The sequence below is a fragment of the Thunnus maccoyii genome, chromosome 6, assembly GCF_910596095.1.
Source record: "Thunnus maccoyii chromosome 6, fThuMac1.1, whole genome shotgun sequence".
In the NCBI taxonomy this organism is placed as follows: Eukaryota; Metazoa; Chordata; class Actinopteri; order Scombriformes; family Scombridae; genus Thunnus; species Thunnus maccoyii.
In genome coordinates this window covers 12172248-12195745 of record NC_056538.1, presented here as the reverse complement: position 1 = coordinate 12195745, position 23498 = coordinate 12172248, and the positions used below count along the sequence as shown (strand labels likewise).

At 40.7% G+C, this 23498-nt stretch overlaps 1 protein-coding gene across 2 annotated transcripts in view; it reads right to left on the bottom strand.

Annotated features, from left to right (window-relative positions):
- Positions 1–2001: 2001 nt before the first annotated feature.
- Positions 2002–23498, bottom strand: part of lekr1 (leucine, glutamate and lysine rich 1) — an 81553-nt gene continuing 60056 nt past the window's right edge. For both annotated transcript variants that reach the window (XM_042414489.1, XM_042414488.1), the window contains 4 exons: positions 15832–15907; positions 11816–11980; positions 10550–10774; positions 2002–3875 (listed from right to left, as the gene is read on the bottom strand). In XM_042414489.1, coding sequence (XP_042270423.1) covers positions 3423–3875; positions 10550–10774; positions 11816–11980; positions 15832–15907 — 919 coding nt within the window. In that variant the 3' untranslated portion in view covers positions 2002–3422. The remainder of the gene's footprint in view (positions 3876–10549; positions 10775–11815; positions 11981–15831; positions 15908–23498) is intronic.

The following is a 23498-nucleotide window of genomic DNA, read 5'->3' as shown; positions in this document are numbered from 1 at the left end:
AATGACACACGGGAAACGGTGCCAGGTATTTTACCAGCTCAAAAGTTCTACTTCTTTTCTGGGTCTGCAGGCAAAAATAGTGAAGTTGTAGGCTGCTGTGTACTTGATGGGAACCTGCAGGTGACAGGGCACACACGCAACATCTGAAGCTATTGTGAGCTATAGCCACAATCAAAAACATGGTATAAGGGCGTACTTTCATAACCTGTTTGAGGCTATATGTATGGCACGTAAAGGACAGACAAAATATCCGCACGAACACACACGTTTACCTACCTCAGTTTTACTGATACACCACATGAGGTGGCAGACTGAGGTCTCATTGTCCCTGTCATTAACCAACACCTACAACCAGCACCTCCGCCCCCGCATTTACGCAGTTACCACGACGACAAGAATACTGAGCATTCTTTCTCTGGTTGCCTGGGTGACACTAATTATAGGGTGTGGGAGGGCTCACGGGACGGCAGAATACCGGAACGACCATAACGACGCAGGAGAGAGGCGTTCAGGGACGCCCAGTGACGAACAAGGGCTTAGTTATACACTCCCTGCAGTGTGTGTGTGTGTGTGTGTTTATGAGCAACTTGCACAGATTCCCCAGGGACACGTGTGCATGCCTGCCCTGCTATGATAATTACTACGAGGAAGAGATCACACTCTGAGTGCGTGTGCGTGGCATGTGTGCATGTGAGTGTTTGTTAAGGGGAGATTAAATTTGAATGTTAAAGAGGGATCAAAACGTCATTCATATCAACGTAATAGGGCTTTATGCTTCGTGCCCTCTTACGCACATATCAAGATGTAGGACGGCTTTCAAGGAGTTGTATCCATTCAGGCGAGATCTCTCTCTCACACACACACATGCCCTGGGGCTCTTTCTCAAACAAACACACACACACAAACCAGGAAGGACACCAGGTCAAGGGCTACAAAGCAAGGGCACAAGCAAAGGAAAAAGCCCCAGTAAAAGAGCGGAGGGCAATAGAAAAGAGAGATGACTGGATCAAAAATAAAGTGAAGGCACAGATAGTGAGGGAGAGGCTGAGGGGGAATTGCTTTTTAGCAACGGGACGAGAGAGGTTGAATACCAAAAGAAGGCCAAAGAGATTAAAAGAATATTGACACAGAGACAGATTTAAGTCTGTGCGCCAAAGATAAAGAGAGAGCGGGTGTTTGTGTTTTGAGGGAGGCAGAAAATGTTTGCGGTCAGAGTAGAGAGTGTGTTGAAGACTGAGTGTGTGTGTGTTGTGGGAGAAAGAAGGAACAGGGATGTGTGTGCGTGTGTTAATGCCTCTGTGATGGACATAGAAAGAGGTGATCTCTTCAAATACGCAGCACACGTGCATGTCACGGTCAAAGGAAGTATAATGTGGATAAAAGGAAAGGTCAAAAGTCAGAAGTGAATATGCAGGGAGAATGTGAGCAGTTGTCAAAAGGTCAGCATGTGCCTGGAATAAAGCAGAGTATCAAACCTAAATAGCTTTTTCGGTAGCGACTGAAACGTGTGTGTTGCACCGAGTATCTTAGTTTGCATTAAATGTCTGATCTTATTGACTTCTTTCATCAGATAGTTCAAATCAAAATTTGGCCAGTTGACAATTTAATCTGCACTCAAGGTCCACTTACTGTTTTTTTTGGGGTTTTTTTGCTGTTTACATGATTAAAAATCAGCCGCCAAGCTCAACCTTTAAGCCAACAAGGACAAGAAAAAAAGACTCCATCTGCAAATGAAGATTATGTGATGCAGTCAAAAGCTCAGGAACCAGTGAGTTAGTGGACCTTGAGTTTAAGATTGTTTTATTAACTGCTGTTTCCAAGATCAAGTCACCTCACACTATATTAAAAGTACTGAAAAAAATTCAAACAATACGCAGCCCTGCACTGAAAGATTTCTTAATCTGCCACACGTACATCGAGATGATAACCATACAATCGATGTCCTTCAGCTGCGTTACGTAATGACAAAAAGTGAGAAACGTCGGTGTTGGGACAGAAACAATCACTCACCGGAGACACGTACGCGTGGCAACGTCTCATGCGATGAGTAAACACACACAAGGCCACACACAATCACACACTCAAACACAGGAAGGCAACAAGAAGTCAGCTGCAAAGTACAAAATGAATTTGCCACGTTATTCACATCAAGGGAGAGTGTATTGTTTGTTATAAAGGGGCACTTTAAAAAAAAACCCCGAGTGAAGTCACCTAAGTCAAAAATAACACATTTATAAAATAACCGTAACTTTATTAGGTAATCATATTAAAAATCTTAATTTCTTTATTGGGAATCTGTGATCGTCAACTTGAGGAAAAAACATGAACCAGTTCGCTGAGTGCAGTAAGGAAATGTTCCATTTAATCCTTTGACAAAAACAGAGGAGGTAGAAAATGAAGTTTTAATGGCACATGATGTTCATTGTTCAGTATTTCAGAACGTCCTCTCCGCACGGACTGAGCAGATAAACCATATGTGTGTGTTCTGGCAAACAGAGGAAACACTGGCAGGACAAAATCATTATCATGCCACCTTTCTGAGTGAACGACATGCACGTGCGCAGCATCTCGCAGATGGACTGGGAGAGCGGGGCACGGGGAAGTCACACCGAAAAGCTTTCCATGTGTGGCAGTAAGCAGGGAAATTAGTTACGTGCCACACACACACACACACACACACTTCACGCATTTCTCCCATTATGCCAATTCATCCCAAATGTAGAGGGAGAGGAAGGGAGAGAGAGGGAGGGAGGGATGGAAAGACCTTGCACGGAGTGAATGATGTCAATAACACACAAAGCCTGAGGGGAGAGGGTTGGGTAATTGGTGTGTGTGTGTGTGTGTGTGTGTGTGTGTGTGTGTATGTGTGTGTATCTGGGGGTGCTTGCCTTACAGTTTCTTTTGTGTTTGCCTGCCTTTTGTTTGTGTCCACGGGTGGCAAGGGACACGCTGTCATGCTCCTTCAGCCCTGCCCTTGTGACACACTGTGTGTTTGCGTGTATCTGTGTGTGTGTGTGTGTGTGTGTAGATACTATGTGCGTGCGTGGGTGTTTGTCTGTGAAATCCTGTGCGTGCCAGTGAGACTTCGTGAGTCGGGTTGTGAGAAAACAAGTGCATGTCTGTCGGAGAGTGTGTGTCCTGGGAGTTTGCTGGTGTACGAACAGGACTCAGCAGTCGTGTTTTGCGCATTAGGTGTGTGCTAGTGTGTACATATGTCTGTGTGTGTCTTTTAAAGTCAGGAAACTGGTGTGTGAGGCAAAGTAAAAGGTGTGTATTATTACATTTTAGGGGAATATTAAAAATACTATTAAAATGATAGTATTAATATAAAATACTATTTCAAAACAGCATTAAAATATGTTTTATTTTGGAAAGTGCAACAACTGTTTCATAAAAATACCGTCCTTCATTCAGATTGCTTTTTAAAGTGTCTCCTTCCTCCCAATCACTAAATTGACCTTCTGTTTGACTTCACTCACTGTGCTGCCTGCTTTCAGCCTGGGCAGCGTCCCCTCTCGCCTTTTCTCACCTCCTAACACCCCACTGCCATTCCAGGACTCCAAACTCCTCCCTGCTCCTCCTCCATCTGCGCCCCGGCCTCTGTCTTTATCTGTGCAGGCAGGGGAAGGTCGAAGTGTGTTTGGGGAGGTTGAGGAGCGAGTGAGGGGTACCCGGGCTTGACTACTATGCAGATGGAAATGCTTGTTCCCTGAGGGTGTGTGTCTCTCCGGGGGTTGTGCGGGGGATTTGGAGGAGCCTTGATGAGACGCTGGGGATCGCAGCCCGTGGAGCTCCTGCTGAGCTTGAGACAGAGCTGCAGTCAGCTCCTCCCTCTCCTCACACTCCCTTCTTACTGTCTCTTGGAGTAACGCCACCTGGAGGGCAGCAGGAGAGAAAAAGAGAAATGTTGGTTATTTCCAGTTAGTGAAATAGTTCAACATTTTGGGAAATAAACCAATTCACTTTCTTTCAGAGAGTGTAAAGAATTAAGTACAGACCTGGACCTGTTTAGTTTAGCATTGAAAATGGCTTTTCAACACCTCTAAATCTGCCTTATTTACATGACGTATCTCATTTGCTTGACCTGTACATAAGGACATATTGTATGTAAAAGCTTTTTGGTTTTAGGGTGTTGTTATGAATCTGAATAATGTCCTGATAAAACTACTGGCTGGCCACAGTTACTGTGTACAGCGTCCCGAAGTCTTGTAGTCACAATGAAGATGACAGGTTTAGTGCTATAGTTACAGTACAGAGACAAAAAACACAACTTGTGCTCCCAAAATGTATCTGGCAACTCTTATCATAGCCAGAGACACTGCACACAAGTGCTGGGCGGATGGATAAACTATTGTTCAGCAAAAAAAAGATATCCTAACTACCCCTAAAATATCAAACTGTCATTTTTAAATTTCTGTTAATGTCAATTCTAAAAAAACTGACTGAAGACTAAAAGTAAGGATAAAATAATTTAAAGGTACCCTGCAGAGTTTTCTCATGAACCAGTAGTTTCTGTTTACATGTGGTATTTCTGACCAAAATGCATTGTGTGTATCTTTGAGGTCCAACAAATGTGTTTGTTCCTCATAAAACATTTTTCAAACCTGCATTGTTTACATCCATGTTTACTAGCTAGCACTTGTAGAAACATAGCGCCATAGCTCTACTAGTGGTCAAAAACTACACAGAGCTCCTTTAAGATAGACTTTCATTGTAGCGAAGGAGAGAGTGCAAGACTGAGGGAGTAAACAGAGTATGGTTTGAGACAGAGATGAAAAAGATAAAAGACAGTGAGGTGAATGACATGCAAAAACAAAACAGAGAAATGCAAAACAGAAAAGTGTTGCTTCAGCAGTTTCAGCAGAGCAGTTTGGTCAGGATGCAGAAGAAAAATGTGGTCGTTCTGAGCCACTTGATAACACTGAGAAAGCAGCACAGTCAAAGAGTTTCGGTCAGCGAGACCCACACAGGCAAGCTACCCTAACACAGTCACAGCGATCTTGTATTAATAGCCCTTACAGCACGGTATTATGCACTAAAAAAAACACACCAAAAACCACATAGACATAGAGTGTGCAATACAAACAACTGCACAGAGACATATCATATAGACACACTAAACTAAAGACACAAAAAGATGTACATAAACTGTGCATACAGATGAGAAATATACAAATACAGAACAAGTGCTTGCTTTCTTCCATAATCACAAAACAGACTGAATTGGAGCGTGGGAGAACAGTTGGTGCTGGGAGGTCAACATGTGATACATTAAATTGTCTACAGAGAGATAAAGCCTCTCTCACTGAATCAAGTCTGATTAACACAAACTACAGCTCTCGTTACGTGACAGTCTGGCAGAAATAGAAAAGCTGCTCACTTTACATCCCGAGCACAAGTTTGAGGAAAAGAACTTCATAGCTTTCTCATGACTTTACATTCATTTAAACACTGCTCTCTGGCTCATTTAATCACAAACATGTGCCATTTGAATGGTTTCCATTATTATGACTATCTGCTGTATGATAACAAGACACATCCTAACATGGTCTGGTGACAAACTTCTGGAATTAAATTTAACAAATACTTAAAGGAACATTCAGTCTGCACGGACTCTTAATGACATTTTACACCACACAAATTGTTAGAGGGCTGCTGTGGCCCAGGAGGTAGAGTGGGTCGTCCACTAATGGGCAAGATACTGAACCCCAAATTGCTCTTGATGGTTGCGCCAGCACCTTGCAAGGTAGCTTGCCGCCATCAGTGTGTGAACGTGTGTGTGAATGGGTGAGTGGGCAGCAGAAACATTGTGAATTGCTTTGGATAAAAGTGCTATATAAATGCAGCCATTTACCATTTATGTAAGACACTGGCTCTCATATTTGGCTCATATGTTCCTTCAAAGCAAAACAAAAAGAAAATGTAGCAATGGTGGGATGTACAGATTTCACAGCAGCTTTCATAATAAATTGGATCATATTTTACATGCATCATGTTTAGAAACAAGATGCTTCAAAAGAAACATTTTCTCTTTTGAGTTCATTTTCAAACAAGCTAGTCATCGAGTGAAATTCTAACCATTTTCAGTTTGAGTAGAAAATGTTAAGTTTCCATTACATACTTGTCAGGGCTAACAGCAACGTGATCCACTTCTGTTGCCATTGCTCTGTATTGTTCATCATGTCATAAATCACACTTTCAGAACTGTGTCAAATGTTACATCGAGTCCTTTTGCTTTAGTCAGCTGAAATGACCAGATAGGCGAAACAAAAGTCAAAAGCAGTAAAAAGCGTGTTCTCCTGACTCAGCTGATTAATCAAAGGATGGGACATGATCTTGAGCTTTTAATAATATGACTACACAGTCCATTATTTTCACCAGTAATTCGGTCCTGGTCTGATATCTGACACTGTGTGAACAGCTCCTCCATGCTGGCATGCAGAATGATTACAGGATAAGGGATGAGCCAAAACATACAGTGTGTTTCTATAGAGGGAGTTCTGTGTGTGTTTGTGAAGGTGAAATATGTCTCTCTACTGCCAGGTGCTACAACATCGTACACTGTGATATCTGTCTGTCTGTCTGTCAGTCAGTGTGTGTACATATATCTCATGGGGTCCTCTGCACGTCAACATCTAGTCCCTCACTGTCGGAGAAATCCCCAGAGATGGAGAACATACAGTACATATTTGTGTACTCTGCGCTTTTTTTGCGTATGGTTTACTTTATATGAGTGTGTAATTGTCAACATATGTGCATGTGTTAATGGGTGCTTATAAGCCACAAGATCTATGTTCCATGTGCAGTGAGTCACGCCTTGTGCCATTGTATGTAATTATTATGAGAGTGTGTGTCAGTTTGCACACATTTCCTTTATGTGTGTGTATATGCAAGACTTGGAGTGTGAGTCTCCTTCCTGCCTGTTTATGCAGGCATGTGTTAGATCCTGCATCTGTGTGTGTGTGTGTGTGTGTGTGTGTGTGCGTGTGGGGCTCCTAGTGAGAGCAGGATTACAGGGCTATTAGATGGAAGTCACACGCAGACCCACAGAGCCCCTGCTTTTAATCTAACACTGTAAACCACATTCCACTTGTAACACACACACACACATGTGCAAAAAACGCAGTCAAATGCCTGAAATCAGCACATACTGTATGTAGAGATGCTTATAGGCTTGCATTAAGAGGGACTTTGTGTACTCAAATCCTCACACATGCACACAAACCATATAACATACAGATATACACTAGTGTTTGACCTTGAGCGTGTTGTGTGCGTTCAGTGTGTTGTGCGACCTCAATGCTGTCAGTGGGAGGTTAAAGGTCAGGTGTCTTTTCCCCCAGACAGAGTGACCTTTTCCTCTTGTCCTGGTCCATCTGTAGCAAAAGCCAGAAAGGGAGGGGGGAGGGAGACAGAGTGAGACAAGAGGAGACGGGGAGGGGGGGGGGGACAGAGACAACACAAAGAAAGACTTTGGGTGGGGCAGACGGAAAAACAAAGAAAAGCAGTGAGAGAGGAGAGAGATTCGGACTGAGAGGGGTGGTGGTGGGGCACAATCAGAGTGTGTTTGGGTGTGAATGTGTACTAAGTAATGCTTTACTAATTTCCAACTACATCTCTGTACTGCATCAGTATATAATGACATGCTTGGATAGGATTATATAACTTTTTTGGGAAGGTAATGCTGTTGCTTAAGAGATACAGAGTGAAAGTTAAACAAAATAACCACAATACTATTTCTTCACAATTTCTTAAAGACATTAAGCTACAATTCATAATTACGACATTATAGGGCTATAACATAGAACTTGTTGCTTGAGGTGTCCTGTGAGATACAAAATTTGTGGACAAGTATAGAAAAATTGGCAAATGTGTCCTTTCAACACTGTGTACATAAGTATAATTCTATTTTTGTTCAGTTCAGTTGTTGTCATGTTGACCTGCTAATATTAGCACAAAGTAAGAACATTTTCTCTTTTTGCATTATTTAAACTTGCGTTATTAGATTTTTCTTATTCAGTCTTATAATGACTCTTTATCACAAGAGACTGATTATTATTTTGTTGTCTTGAAAACGGACTGGGTGAAGGGTCACTGTTATGCTTCAGCACTTGATGATGAAAATGGCTGAAGGTTGCAACAGTATCTTGGCAACAAGAGCGATATCACAAGGTCATGATCAAAACCTGATTATCTCTCACCAGCACACACACGCACATGCACACACACGCGAGCGAACACACACACACACACACAATAAAACTTCTATAAAGAAAAGGATGATAAAAGCTTGGGTTTGAATTAGATAAGAACTGAGAGAGATCGTTAGAGACAGAACTGAAGAACAGAGTCAGAAGGCTAGGAATACAGATAAAGAAAGAAAGAAAGAAAGAACAAAGGTCATCTAAAAAGATTAGACTGTTTTAAAACCACGGGCAGAGCACAGCAAAAAGGAGAAGAAAAAAAACATTTGGCCCCTTTAAAATAGATGAGAAAGAGCAGAAAGGAAGGGGTGGAGGGGGAAGGAGCTGCTGTGCTGAAGATCCATGAATGACATAAAAGAGCATGTCAGCTGTGAAATTGGCATCAGGGCACCTTGAACTGGCTGAACTTATCTGGACAAGCACTCTGAGAGGGAGGCGGTTAAAGAGACAGTGGACGGACAAAAGGGGGGGGGGGGGCTGTTGGAAGGCTGTCGGACTGCAGCAGTACAAAGCTGGATGAGAGAGGAAGAGGAGAAAATGGGACGGGGGGTGATGAATGTATGATGAGAGGAGGCTAGGAGAGTGGTAACACTGACTTGACTTATCAGTGTCACCACTTTCCTCTAGACTTGGGATGGATGAAGATTGTTGATATGGGAGGGAAGAAGGAAACAAAGTTCAATTCAATTCAGACTTCATTAAGGACTATTAAGGATTATTAGGGATTCCACAGAAAAAAAGTTGTTTTAATCATAATATAATATAATATCACATTTTTTCACATTACTGTACAAGGCCTCATCTCCAATCTTCCAATTTGATTGGTGAGTTTTCTGTGACATTGGTTTACTTGTTTATATATGAACAATCCAAAGGCTTCAACTTTAAAACTGAACTATGTTTTTTTTTTACCAAAAATTACTAAAAAGAAACCCTGACTAGCCTGCAAAAAAAGCAGGTGGCCCAAAGTGGACAGCATAGCATGCTAACATAGTCACAATAACAATGCCCAAACCCTGATTTTAGTATGAAGTGTTTACCATGTTAACCATCTTCAGTGTGTTAGCATGCTAACATTTGCCGATCATCACTTAACACAGAGTACAGCTGAAGATGATGGGAATGTTGGATCTGTTGTTATTTGGATTTAAACCAAAGTATTGGACAAATTACAATTTTGACCTGATGATGATGCTGGAAGAAAAGTCAGGAGATCATCAAAGTAATTACAATTCACCTTGAGGGGAAAATTAATGTCTGTACCAACTTTATGGCGGCCCATCCAATAGTTTTTGAGACATTTCTTTTGGAGCCATAAATGTCATGCTCAAGGTGAGATAACCAAAGTCATAGGGATATGTTGTCTGGGCACCATGAATGACTGTGCAAAATTTGGTGCCAATCCATCCAATAGCATTTTTTAGTCTGGACCAAAGTGGTGAGCCGATCGACCGTTCCTAGTGCCATGCCGCTAGCGTGGCTAAAACAGGTAATGGGTAAAAAAAACAATCTAGGAGAACTGAGAATTAAAAGCATATGAAAGTTGAGCTCGAGGGCAGAAAGGGAAACGTATCCTGAAAATGAGGTGTTACTGCTGTAGCTCGGTCAGACCGCTGACATGTGTCGTGACTGAAGCCTCAGACTGCTCCCCTCGAGACAGGCGCCCGCGTGTTAACACACACAAACACATACAGACAAAGGGATACACACAGAACGTCTAGAACAGTCACTCTTCCTCGTCACTTTAGGACGCTTTTCCTTGTTCTTATTCATAAAATGTGTTTCCTCACTTTTTCCTACATTCACTCCCCGTCTCGCTTTCTCTTACACGCACACACACTGCTGCCTTCATTCCCTCCCTTCAGGCCCTTCATCTGTACGCCCCATCCTGCTTCCCTCTTTTTTTTTTCACTTATTATTTCACAATTTAATTCAGCTCCATTCGGATGGTGCTGAGACAGAAATCCATCACTGCGCACTCTGCTGCCAAAGCAAATATGAACTCTGTCTGTCTCCGTCTCTCTCCCTCTCCATCTTAAACTCTATCACTCTCTTCCCGTGCTGTGACCGCACTCGCACAAACACACGCTTGATAAATTTAATACAGTTCGGTTTAAATAGCGTTGGCACAGAAACACACCAGAACATACGTTATAAAGCAAATGCAAATTTTCTTTGTGCTCACATACGCGGTGTCACCTTTTCTGTCTTTCTTATTGTTGTGAGGACATTTGAACACACACACACACACACGCACACGCACACACACACACACACACACACACACACACACACACACACACACACACACACACACACACACATACACACACACACACACACACCTCTTCTTCTAGTTTAGCATTCCTCTCAGTCATCTGCTGTAGTTCAGCTTTAGCTTGGCTCAGCTGTAGTGCCTCCTGCTGTTGGGAGCGCAGCAGGTCCTGGTGTATCTCCTCCTCTCTCCTCCTCCTCTCCTTGTCTTGTGTCCTCCTCTCTTCGTCCCTGCGCCTCCTCTCCTCCAGCTGCTCCTCTTGCAGCGCTCGTACCTCCCGCTCTCTCTCCTCAAGCTGGACAGAAGAAAAAAAAAATCATTTCATTCTGACTATTAAACTAGGCCTTATGTCAAAAACTATACAACAGATATAAACAACAAAGGAATTGGACTGTTTTGGATTCGCTCTTTGTGGTTTTGTTTATTAGTCATGCAAATGCTTTCAAACCTTCAGTTTTTACGATGACTCAGATTGGTTGCAAAGATTACACGGAAATTAAGATAACATGTATGTAACCTCATGCTCTACAGGAGGTGGGTGGGAGGTGAATTTGCAGTAACAGAAACAGTGGGAGCTAAAGGGGTTGAACTATTCTCTATTTTACTACACCATGGAAATTCAGTAACTGTCACAACCTGTCAGTCTATTTAAACTCCCCCCGGTGTTGGTTGTTACTCATTTTGTAAGCCAGTGTACTGTGGGTGGATCTGTATTTTAGGGTGTGTGGTAATATGCCTGTTCACCTAATGTATCACTGTTTTCTGTAGTTTCACCCTCACTGTCTGGATTTGAAGTCTGACAGTCTTTCTTCCTCTTTATCCTGCCGTCTTTACACAAAGACTATTAACCACGGTGTCAACACACTCTGAATATGTGTGTGTGTGTGTGTTTGTGTGTCAGAAGTAGAGTGTGTGTTCATATTGGTGATTCCAATGATGCTTAAGACATGGGGGTAAAGGGAGTAACCAAATACATACACATGCACAGAAATACGCATCATATACCGATAAAGTGGGAACCCCTGGTCTGAAATTCCTGGAAGTCACAGAAATAGGAAGGATGTATCGACAGATGGACATATAGAAAGATGAAGCAGCCAAAGGAAAAAACGCCAAGAAAGAAACCAAGAAAAAAAAAGCTACAAAGAAGGCACACGGATATTCTCAGGGAAGTACATGCTCATATTCTCTGCTACCTCAGAATGATCTTTCACCATGTCATCTACGGGAGAGGAAGGCATTCATGGAAGAATGACAAAAAGATGACAATTGAAAAAGGTTTATATCACTGTCATGTGATGTGACATCGTGCTGTGTTCAGTGGCCTGGTAAACACCTTCTGCTGGAGTTGTGTGCTGTCTCGCTGGTACTGCAGAAGCAACAACTGGCTCTTCTCCCTGTCAATCGTCAGCTCCAGCTCCACCTCCCTGCGATGCTCCTCCAGCTGCTCCCTCAGGTGCAATGCATTCTGGGTTCGCTCCTTCTCCAGGGCAGCAGCCAGCTATAAAACCAACGACGACAGAGAATCTATAGGACTATTGCACATGTAGTTTTGCTGTTTGACTTTGTGCTTTGATACTTTTGACCGTAAAAAAATAGACTTTTTCCACATCACAAACACTAGTCTATATGTAGTGTGTGATGGAATCCCAGAGCAGAAACTCAGTCTACTCCACATCCTAAGGCCGATCTCTAATTCAGTCCTAAAAGAGCCAATAAAGTATTGATTTCTTCCTGACATAAACAGGAAGGAGGAAGGTCACATGAAGCTTTGTCACAAAGGTTAATGAGAAGCGTTGACACAAACATAGGGAGACAGCAGTGTCGTATCAAATTGCACTCACATAACTTGAAAATGGATCTAATGAAAATGTTTTCAAATTATAGCTGCCAGGAAACATTAAAAAAAATTGGCATTGCTCTCTAAACCTTTAAAGCATATTAGGGATTCTGCAAACACATTTCAGAAGAAGTATTTCTCAGAAGAAACACTCTCACCCACAGTCTAACCTCTAAATGACACTTTTGATAAATGTGTTATTGTTCCATGTTGCGTTACATGTCATTGGCAGTGCACGCTCTAAATAGAAACAATTTGTTAACTCTTTTCATAATATATGAGGGGGATTTTGGCTATGCAAAGCCTTGTCACAGAATATAACAATGATAGCGGGGTGACTGGCCTTGTCCTCATGCTCCGACAGCCAAAAACTGAATTGTTATGGACATATAATGCTGGCTTTGGCTCTTATAAGTGTGGGGCCGAAGTTGCATGTGACATATTTTTAGTCAGGCTTGGTCAAGGCCACCTTGTTTTCTTTCCACCAGCGACTAGAGATCAGATAAACTGAATGTCAGTGCCATGGGCTGGGATCACTGTGGTTGTGAGTGTATGTTTATCTGTGCCGTTGCGGATTTATGCGTGCAAGTGTGAAAAAATCTAAATAGTGGCTGTGGGTGTCAAAGGGAGAAAAAAAAAGACAGATTGGCGTGTGAAAATGTGTATATTTTAGCTTGTGTGTGCATGTGTATTATGCCCGTGGTTTTTGCGACTGTATGAAAGACTAAGATTGCGTGTGTTGGATCAAATGAGAAAACACCACTTCCTCTTTGCAGGGTGAATGTACGTGTGAGGAGCATGGGTGGTTTGTGTGTGTATATCCTCTCGTGTGTGTGTATGTACACAGCTGCTGTTTGTGTTTAAAAAGTGACCACTTCCTTTCCATGGGTATAAGCCCAAGTGAGGAGAGGAAGTCCAGAATGAACAATAACCTGTATGGACGTGTGTGTGGGAACCATCGTAACACATACAGTATATCTGTCAGCCTCTACTGGTTTATGTATCAGTGTGAGTGTGTGTGGCGTCTGCTGCCCGAGACATTTTCATACATGTCATATGTCATATATACTGTCATATATGTTTCATATATGGCAATTTTTTGGGATCCGAAGGCTCAGTAGTGCCATGTGTTAAAAATGCACACACTTGAAACATGTGCATAGAATAGAATAGAATAGAGTAGAATAAAATAGAATACAATGGGTCTAAGCTAATGCTCTAAATTTGTTTGGACAAGTTTTGTTCAGAGTTTCCGTTTGATCACTGTAACCAAAAATGCTTGATGACAGAGTAGGTTTTCGGTTATGTAATTTGTGGGGTTAAATGTGTTTTTTCAGCAGAATTGGGGTAGTGGTTAAGATCAAGCAGAAGTCAAGTGAAACATTGTGCTATAAGAGAACTGAACTGTAGAGATAGTGTAAGTCCACTGGTGTCAGCATAGAAAATCAACCATCAACGCACGCCAATATATGCAGTATTTCAACACATCTTGTTGATCCGGTTCACTGTATACAAGCTAAAGTGTATGCCAACATTTTGTTTTCTATTTTTTACTGATATTAAAGAGAATCACAAGCATTTTGCTATTTCAGGCAGAAACATGACGACAATTTTGCTTACAAATTATAGCAAAGTGGTTAAATTTGTGCTCTGATTGCAACATAAAAGGACTGTATTTTATTCTACACTATGCTATTTTTTTTTTTAGGGTGAAATTTCCTCTTTGTAGTGACGTGAAACAAAACCTCAGTGGTTCTCGCTGCCAGACAGTCAGACAGTGCATGAGAGACTGCAACACTGTTTGACTAATAAAAGACAGATCGCGTTTTTGTGTGTGTGTGTGTGTGTGTGTGTGTGGGGGGGGGGGGGGGGGGGGGGGGGGGGGGGGGGGGACAGAGAGAGAGAGAGTATTTAGTTTATCTGGTGTCAAACAGACTGGTGGTCTCATAATCTTCTCCACATTGTGTGTTTGTCAGGATCCTCCCTATTAAACTCCTCTGAACTGTGACAATGGCTTGGATGCTGTCCTACACGTCTATTTACTTCAACAGACTGGAACTAAATGTCTGCCAGTTGTAAACTGATATAGCCGCAGCCACTAAGCCTATGAGTAATGTTGAGATTGATGATGCGATTTGTTTGAGATCATCATACGTAATTAAAACATTGCATCTATAGATCGTTTAACAAATATCCTATTACACCAGGCAAATACTGTGGATCATACTTGTGCAACTTTTGGTATATTTATTTCATGGGTACTTTAATTTTATTAGACTCTCTCAATTCTTTAACTGAAGGAAAATACTTTTCAGTGTGTAGTTTTGTGTGTCAAACTACATATTAGCACATTAGATTCCTTCTTAAAAACTTTATAATGAGCACATTTCCGATATACTGGCAAATTACACAACCCTTTCAAAGAAATGTCCTCAGAATTAACAGTTACACAATAGCTACCATTAGGAAAATATTGAAAAAATGTCCCAGGAATGACTGAAAGTGGGGGATTTGTAAAATAAAGTGTTGCTGAAATGAAGAAGACGTTCGCTTATTATAACATTTTTTAAGAAAGACCCTAATATGCTAATATATCGTTTGACACACAAAACTACGCAATGAAAACTACGTATTCTTTGTCAGTTAAAGAATTATTAAGAATTTTTGCAAATGTATTCAAATATATTGAATACTTATCAACTGAACCAACTTGGTACTTTTTTCAGTTTTTTTCTTTTAAGTTGTACCAAACTGCACCACCGTTTCTGTAAAATGTCCAAAAAATTAACCATTAAATACCTGTAAATTAAGGATTTAAATATATTAGTATAAAATTAAGGGACCTCTAAAATAAAGCGTTACCCAACTTTTAGTTCATTATAGAGATGTCCTGGTCATGATTTGGTCTTTTCTCACAGCTGAAGAAAACAAACTCACAGGACTAGCAGAGACCAGGCTTTACACAGCTGATACTCCTGGATCACACCTGATCCTGATCCTATAAATTGGCTTGAGGTATCCCTACTGAGTTTGTTTGTTACTGTTAGTTTGTTTGTTATTGTTAGTGTGATTCAGGGTTCCTACACCTTTACTTAAATCAAATGTAAGCACTTTCAAGTATTTTCAAGGTGTATTTTCAAGCTTTACCAGCATCCTGCTATATATGTGTATATATATATATATATACCTAGAATGATTATTTCACTTCTTCATCACATTAAATCAGATGTTACTGCTATAAACTACCAAAGTTATGTTTAGTGAGAGCATTCTACAGAAGGGAAATGAAAAAGAAAACACAACAAAGTTTCAAGTTTCAAAACGTGTCATGGACCCAGTCATTTACTATGACAGTAATCCAAATACAGTTTCATAAAGTTTCAAGCACTTTATTCCAAATCCAAGCACTTTTCAAACGTTGAAAATACCACATTAAAACTGCACCTGAAGGAGCCCTGGTTATTGTCAAATCAGCAGTAATAGGCTTATTGTTAGTATCAGTAAAGAATCACCTTTGAGGCCAGTTGCTGTCTGTAGTCCTCCTCCATCTTGGTCAGAGCTCTGCCATGAGACTCTATCAATATCTCCCTGTAAACACACACACACGAGAACAGAATATTCAGGACAATACACAATAAAAACTGAAGCATTCATCCATTCACTCATCTCATTTATAACTCTATATAATTTTCTATGAATCATTGCACCTTTCAAACTTAAGAGTTTATCTCTTTTAAATTAATCAGTAAACCACAAGCATCCACTGTGTAGTGGGAGGATAAATGTAGCATCAGGTCGACAGCAAGATCTGAAACCAAGTTCAGATAGCATCCGCCCTAGGACTAAATAACTAATTCACTTCCTTGATACAGCACAGAGTTCCATCTGTTTCTAAAACCATTACTGCTCTGCTGTAAATGCCTTTAAGATTCCCATATGAGACCAAATAACATGTTCACATGTCACTGGCTGCATTGGCCTCTGGAGTTTCATAAAGACATTCTGTGAACCCTGATGTAAAAGAAGACGAATAAAAAAAATACACAATCAGAGAAACCACTTGCACACAGGTTATAAAAATAACATGCAGTGACACAGGAAGACATGACATATGAGTTTTAACAGCAAGTGAAGTGAGTGTAAAATGCTCACACACACACACACACACACACACGTACAGATTCACACATGCGAGATTGCATTAACCATTTTTACACTGCAGCACTTTCTGCAGTTGAATGGATAAGTAAGTAAGCCAACATCACATCCATATCTGTCAAGATCCAAAAAGCTCTGATAATATTTACACATGCTTCTTTTTTGATGATCTTCTCAGTATGTCAGGTTGCATAAAGAATATTTAACAAGAGCACTCCCAACAGTCTCTGGAGGAAAAAGGGGGCGAAGAAAACAAACAGCTGAAGAAAAAAGAAAAACGAAAGAAGAAAAGAAAATGAGAGCATGAGAGAGATGGAGTTGAGATAAGTATAAAGGGTAAATTTGATCGATTTGTTGATCTTTTGTCCAAATATAATATGTCATTTCAGCAGCTGGTCTGGCTGATAAGATGTGAAGCAGCATAAATCTTAGTCCAGCCAGAGAAATGTTGAGTAACTGACCCTTTCTTGTAAATATTTATACAATAAAATTTGGCAGAAAAAGGCTTCTGCTGAGAGAACTAATCCCCCCAAAACACACACATGAACTGTAATGTATAGGCAGCAAAGCTATATAAACAATTTATCTTAGCAAAGTTGCTGTTTTCAGCGTCTCAAATGTGATGATTTCATGCCTCTCTTTGTCATACATAAACTGAATATCTTTCAGTTTTGGATTGTTGGTCCGACGCAAACAAGGCATTTGAAGACGTCACCTTTGACTCTGGGAACTTCTTGAACAGTCATGTTTCACTATTTTCTGCCATCGATTGATTCATCGGGGGAAACAAAATTGTTAGTTGCAGAGTAATAATAAGAACTGTTAGGGTTATGAAGGCTGCCCTGTGCACCCCTATAAGTATAACTGGATATTACAAGTTAGCTGGTAGTTGATCAGCTGATGAATCAAACAGCTGACACACTGATTCAGCACACACACGGACACACATATACAGTTCATAACGGCATAGGAACACGTCAAATCATACATCAAATACTCTGAAACAGCCTTGCACATTGCATTTATAGCATGCCGTGCACAGTGTGTGTGTCGCATGTGTGCACACTTGTGCTGGACTCTGCAAGTATCTGATAGTGGACTAGATGATCTAAAGTATAATAAAGAGCAGCAGATACATTCCATCTCTTCCTAGTCGGGGCAGACACAATATTATTCACTCCACTGGCTCCGGCTAATAACATCAGTCTACTCACCACACACACAAACACACAAACACACACACACACACACACACACAAAGAGAGAAACACAAAAATAGATGCAGACAGACAGTCATGCATGAACGCTCCCCAAGAGTTGCAAGTTTGATGCCAAGATCTTAGTCCTAAAGCTCATTTAAATGTATTCCAGACTTGTTAAGGATGGGATTGAGAGAGTAAATACGAGCTAAAAAAGAGCAGTAGCTATTAAACAAGTCTTATAAAACTACCTACCAGAGTAAATACACTTCTTAGAGATATGATGGAAAGGTTATCATCATGTCGCATGTCCACCGCTACATGACGTGACTGACACATAAACACTTTTCTCTCTCTCTCCGTGTCCAAAGCTGAGACTCTTCAGGGGTTCTGCAGTTAAGTCTTAGCTGGTTAAAAACCCCCTGGATGTGAGGATTTAACAGTTTTATGAAGCTGAAGCATTTTTTTTTTTTTAAAGGAAGCAAGTTGCTGATGCAAACAGTGTGCGTGTATCTCCGTGCGAGTTTGCTTGAGTGCTTGTGTCCCTCTTGTCAGATGTAATTCTGGTTTTGTGATTATCAAAAAAGCAGACCCCTTGGAAAGGTAGTACACAAGAAGTTCTAAAAAATCAACTTTGAGCCTGCGTGTGCACGTGTGTGTGTTGACATGTGTGTCTGTGCATGTGTGTGACCCCCCAGGGAGCGTGAGCGTGCAAATTCAGCCCTCAGAAGGAGGTCTGGGGGGATTACAAGAAGGAATGATGGGAAAATCTGGGAGCACTCTCTCATTCGCTCACACGCCAGGCTGCTTTTAAGGATAGGCGAGCGTATGTGTGTGTAGTGAGTGGTGTCTGTGTGCGTCTGTGTGTGTGCGTGTGTGTGTGTCTGTGTGTGCAGTGTGAGCGGCTGCTACCTCATCAAAAGGCACATTCCATTTTTCCGCTTCATGCTGATACAATCTTTGTGTGCAAACGCAGACAAAGAGGGCCGACTCAACTCCAAACGTTGTCCGATATTTACAGTGAAGCTCAAGGGCGATTTTCAGTCATTTTAATTGTGTATGAATCAACAATGTAGATCAACAGTTAACAGGAATCTCCGCTGACATCATCTCAGACATCCTCCACTTATTTTTTCAGGGACGCAACTCTCCACCTGGAAAGATGATTAAGATTTCAAAGTCAAGAGTCTTCTCACACTCACCCACGCCTTTCAAAGCAGGAACGAACTGCCTTGTAAAAAATTGACATATGAATTTACAGCAATAGCAATTTATGACAAGTGAATAAAAAAGGACTGAAAGACACAATAAAAGTAAAGACCCAGACAAGAATGATATAATACTTTCCACTCTGGAAAACAGGGAGAATATACAGAAACAGAAGAGTGAAAAGGAGCTTTAAGAGAAGGGGAAACTTATCTAAAGATGTGTTGTTGACATTAATCTTTTCAATACAATCATTTGCCCAATTGAGAAAAGCCTGAGGCTCTTTTCTGTATAGGGACGGACAAGAAGGGAGAGTTTTTGGGATCATCATTTCTGTCACGAAAACATTCCTCTGCTGCTTGAAACCACTTGAAACAAGTCCTCTCACATTTAACAGATGGATGAGGAACCGCACAGATACTCCTGACCTCTCTTGACATTTAAATCTTTTACTCTCTCCACTTTCTGCCACTTTCGCTCTGCCCCCCCCCCCCCCTCCCCCCTTCTCCCTCCTCTTCTCCTCTCTCGCTCTGTCTCTCTGTTTTTAACTTTGTGTCAGTTATACTGAATCAAGGGCGAGCTGTCATGTTTCGTGCGTGTGTGTATGAGTGTGTGTAGATCGTGTGCAGCCTCTGTGACCCAGGCTGTGTGCATGCGAGAGCCAGACAGTGTGTGAAGTAACCACTGCAACCACAGTCACGGTCTCTAACCCTCCTCCCTCCTCCGACAAACCCTGCCTCCCACCTTCTCTCTCTCTCCTCCTTCCCTCCGCCCTTTCCTGCTTTTCTCTTTCCTCCTTTCTTTCCATCACTTCTTCCTTTCTCCCTGCATCCCCCCTATTCCCTCTTCCTGTCCTTCCCTCTCTTTCTTCTCCCACAATCCCTATTATCCCTATTGTCTGCTGAAAAATGGCCTTTTCACTGTCACTTAACTGGTTTTCATCAACATCTGCATTTCTACAAGATTCGTGACTGCACGTCCAAGTCAACCAATAGACAAAGGGGAAACTCACAAATGATCCTTGTTATTCTGTTCTCATTGACCTTTGTCACTGATTTCGCTTTAATTGTATGTTTTGACGTATTAACTGTTCCACATTTTAAAAGCATCTGTTTAAGAGGACAATTTTTGCTCATAATTCGCCATTTACAGCGCTGACTAAATAATACACATTTTACTTTGCAATGGTCCTTTTTTAATTCAAAAAGTGTAAATTATTTTCCTTTAAAAACCAATATTTACAACTACACATACTGTTTTAATCTCTTTACGTGTGAATTATCATTATCAACATCTGCATATTGATTGAATGACATTTGCTTGTTAACCTTACGTATTCTAAATGATATAATGTTAGCATTTACTAATGTATGGGCATAGACAAAGAATAACGCTACAGTAAATTGTCTCTTTCTGCACTGGAAAGTCTCAGATCTTCACTATGAAAAACCTTTTAACTCTATTTTATCACAGTTTAATAGGATGCACAATGGTATTGCATAAACGCATCCTTAAGGGCACAAAGATGGCGCTTGTTTCTGGTGAAATTGTGCAACAGAGGGGTTAGCGCAGGGCTATGTGCAGTGACAGGATGGCACAGAGAGTGAAGAGTGTGAACATTATAGCCGCGGTTAGGAGGGGACAAAAATGGAATCACATGAGATAAACAGAGGATGAGTGTCAGAGCATATAGAAGTGTTGTATGTATGCGTGTAAAAAAGGAACAGTGTGTCCTTTCATGGGTCGCTGGAGGTCAGTGGAAGTGGTCAAATCTCTCAACTTTAAAACAAAGACTTGGATGAAAAAACAAAAGGCGTCTTGGAATGTGTGTATGTGTGCGAATGCTTGCGGTGGGGACATAAAGTGAGTACACTCAAGTCAGTAATCCTGCCGTTTCCTCTCTGAGTCTCTGAATATCTGACACACATGCATACACACATTGACCATTAAGCCTCCAACAACTGAACCCAGTTCAGCTGAGGATGCCGCAGAGGAACACTCTTGGGTGTGTTTTTTTCTGAGGCTAGAAACCGAGGCTGGTGAAGGAAGCATTAACAATTCCGCAGTTGCACCAAGCCAATGATATTTATTCAATAATGAGATCAACTGGAAAAAATTAACTATTTCAGCCTGGAGGGCCTGCTTGCATTATTATGCTTTTAGAGCTGCCATTGAGTTGTAGCACTGCAACATTTGGGGAGTACTCTCACTAGAAACCTCATTATTGAAATTCAAAAAACAAAATGCTTAATTAGATGGTTATAATAAGATTCTTTTTACGCTCATTGAAAGGATTGTACCATATAATGATCAAATCAAGGAAAAATTTTCCCAAATTACCTGCAATCCCTACCCATCACAAGACTTTGATTTTCATTATGCAACGTTCACTAACGTCTGCCAACAGACGAGAGAGGACATATAATTAGCAGTGCTACTGTGTGATGTTAATTATCTTCTTCATATATATAACACTCACATGGAAAGCTGGTGGGTAATCACAAGAATAAAAATTCATTGGTAACCCTCTTAACTGTCTGAACTGTGAGAAAAAAATGTTTAAAAAAACTTTTAAAACTTTTTAAAATAATTGTATACAGTGCATCAGAAATACACCAACAGCCACAGTCAATAGTGACCCAAGTTTGTGTAAATGTAATTCATAAAAAACAAATATAAATAAAGGAATGACTACAAATGAAAATTAAGAAATAAATCTTAAAATTAAAACATAAAAAAATTTGAATGAAAAAACACACACATTAAGACACACACGCCAGAGACATCTGCATGGGATTGTAAACATGTCTGAGATGCCATAAAAAGAACAACAACAACAGAGCTAACACATCATTTTCTATATGTGTCTGTCTTGGATTTGGTGTCAGATTGAATCAGTGATTGTCAACGACTGGGCTCAGTACTGGTCTATGTAGTGTTCTCAACTGGCCTGCAGATATTATGAAATAATATACTATATTTCAGTATGGGCCAGTCAGGAATTTTTCTTTCTTGACTATGAGTCATGTTCATTGATTACCGCAGAGAGTCTGTTGAGCTGAGGGAGAAAGTCCTGCTGCTGGACTGGTGACTGGTGTGTGTATGTATGTGAATACACACTCAGTGCAGCTTTATCTCAGATGTCTTTAAAGACCTTCTGGTGTTAATATTTACTTGGACAATAGAGGTTGGTGCAGAGGAAATTGGTGAATTGTCTGTTTTAATAGAAATCTCTGGAAAGGTTCAGATTGACTGGAGTGTCCTGGGGTCACAGTCTGGTCACTTTGCTTGCTGGCATGATCTGGAGGTAATTAGCTGGTCCCATCGTCCCTGTCTTGCATCTCAGAAGCTTTAAACCTTGTAATTCTATCACCAGTGGAGGCTCTTGGTCTGAGACTGAACATCCAGTCCTGATGAACAGACCTCTGATGCTGATTGGTCCATTGGTGATTACATTTGACAAACAAGAGATCCTGTTGGGAACAAGGGATTTGTTGTAGGATTCTTGTGTTAAAGAGGAGAGAAGTTTTATTGTCTGGAGTCAGAGGTCAAGGGACAATGTGTTTTTCTTTGTGGGATTCTGGTTGGTGCTGCAATGAAGTCATAAGCAGCAGTTTGATATGTGATGAGTGTGCTCCTAGCACTGAGGCCCACTTCTACACCTCCTAAGTCCTGCTTGGAGATAGATATGCTTAGAAGATACACATAAGGAATACTCCTTCAAATCTACACATATACAGTATATGTGTGTGTTTATGGGACATTACTGTAAACTATAATCTTCAGCATTGTGTTGACCTCTTAGGTACTGCACAGAAAGACACAAGGAGGGAATACTCATTCCAACATCTTGCATAAGAGGGCTTGTTTGTTTTTACAGGATCTAAAAAAATCCCCCAGTTTATATTATAAACTATGAACCTCACTACAACTGCATATTGCTGCTACTGGGACAAAAAAAATGTTTCATTATAACGAGAAACTTTTCTCATTAAACAAAATACTTTCATGATATAATGGCACACTTTTCTCATTATCACTGGATACTTAATGATTCTGATTTAATGAGAAATGCTTCTTATTATAACAACATATCACATTTTCTTGTTATACCATAAAACTTTCTTGTTATTTCACAAAATGAATGTATGTCATTAAAACAAACTTTTCTCATTATAACATAAGTTGGTAAGTTGTTATGACAAGAAACTTCCATGTGTTTCTGAAACAAGAAAAAGATCCAGTCAATACCTAAAGACACGATAATGTAGCCTACATTAGCTAGAAAAAGTGAAAATTACTGGTTTATATGGTTTGATTAAGTTTTATTTCATGCTTATTTCACGCTGTAGCCTATAGAGCAATCATATATCATGATTGATTAATCATATAACATGATTGATCTATATGTCAGAATGGTTTCATGCATTAAGTTATTGCTGTGCGCTGCTTTCCTATTGTTCTGTGCACCTATATGTAATTATATGTGGATATGATGTCAGATTAAATCAGTGATTGGCAACGACTGGGCTCAGTACTGGTCTATGTAGTGTTCTCAACTGGCCTGCAGATATTATGAAATAATATACTATATTTCAGTATGGGCCAGTCAGGAA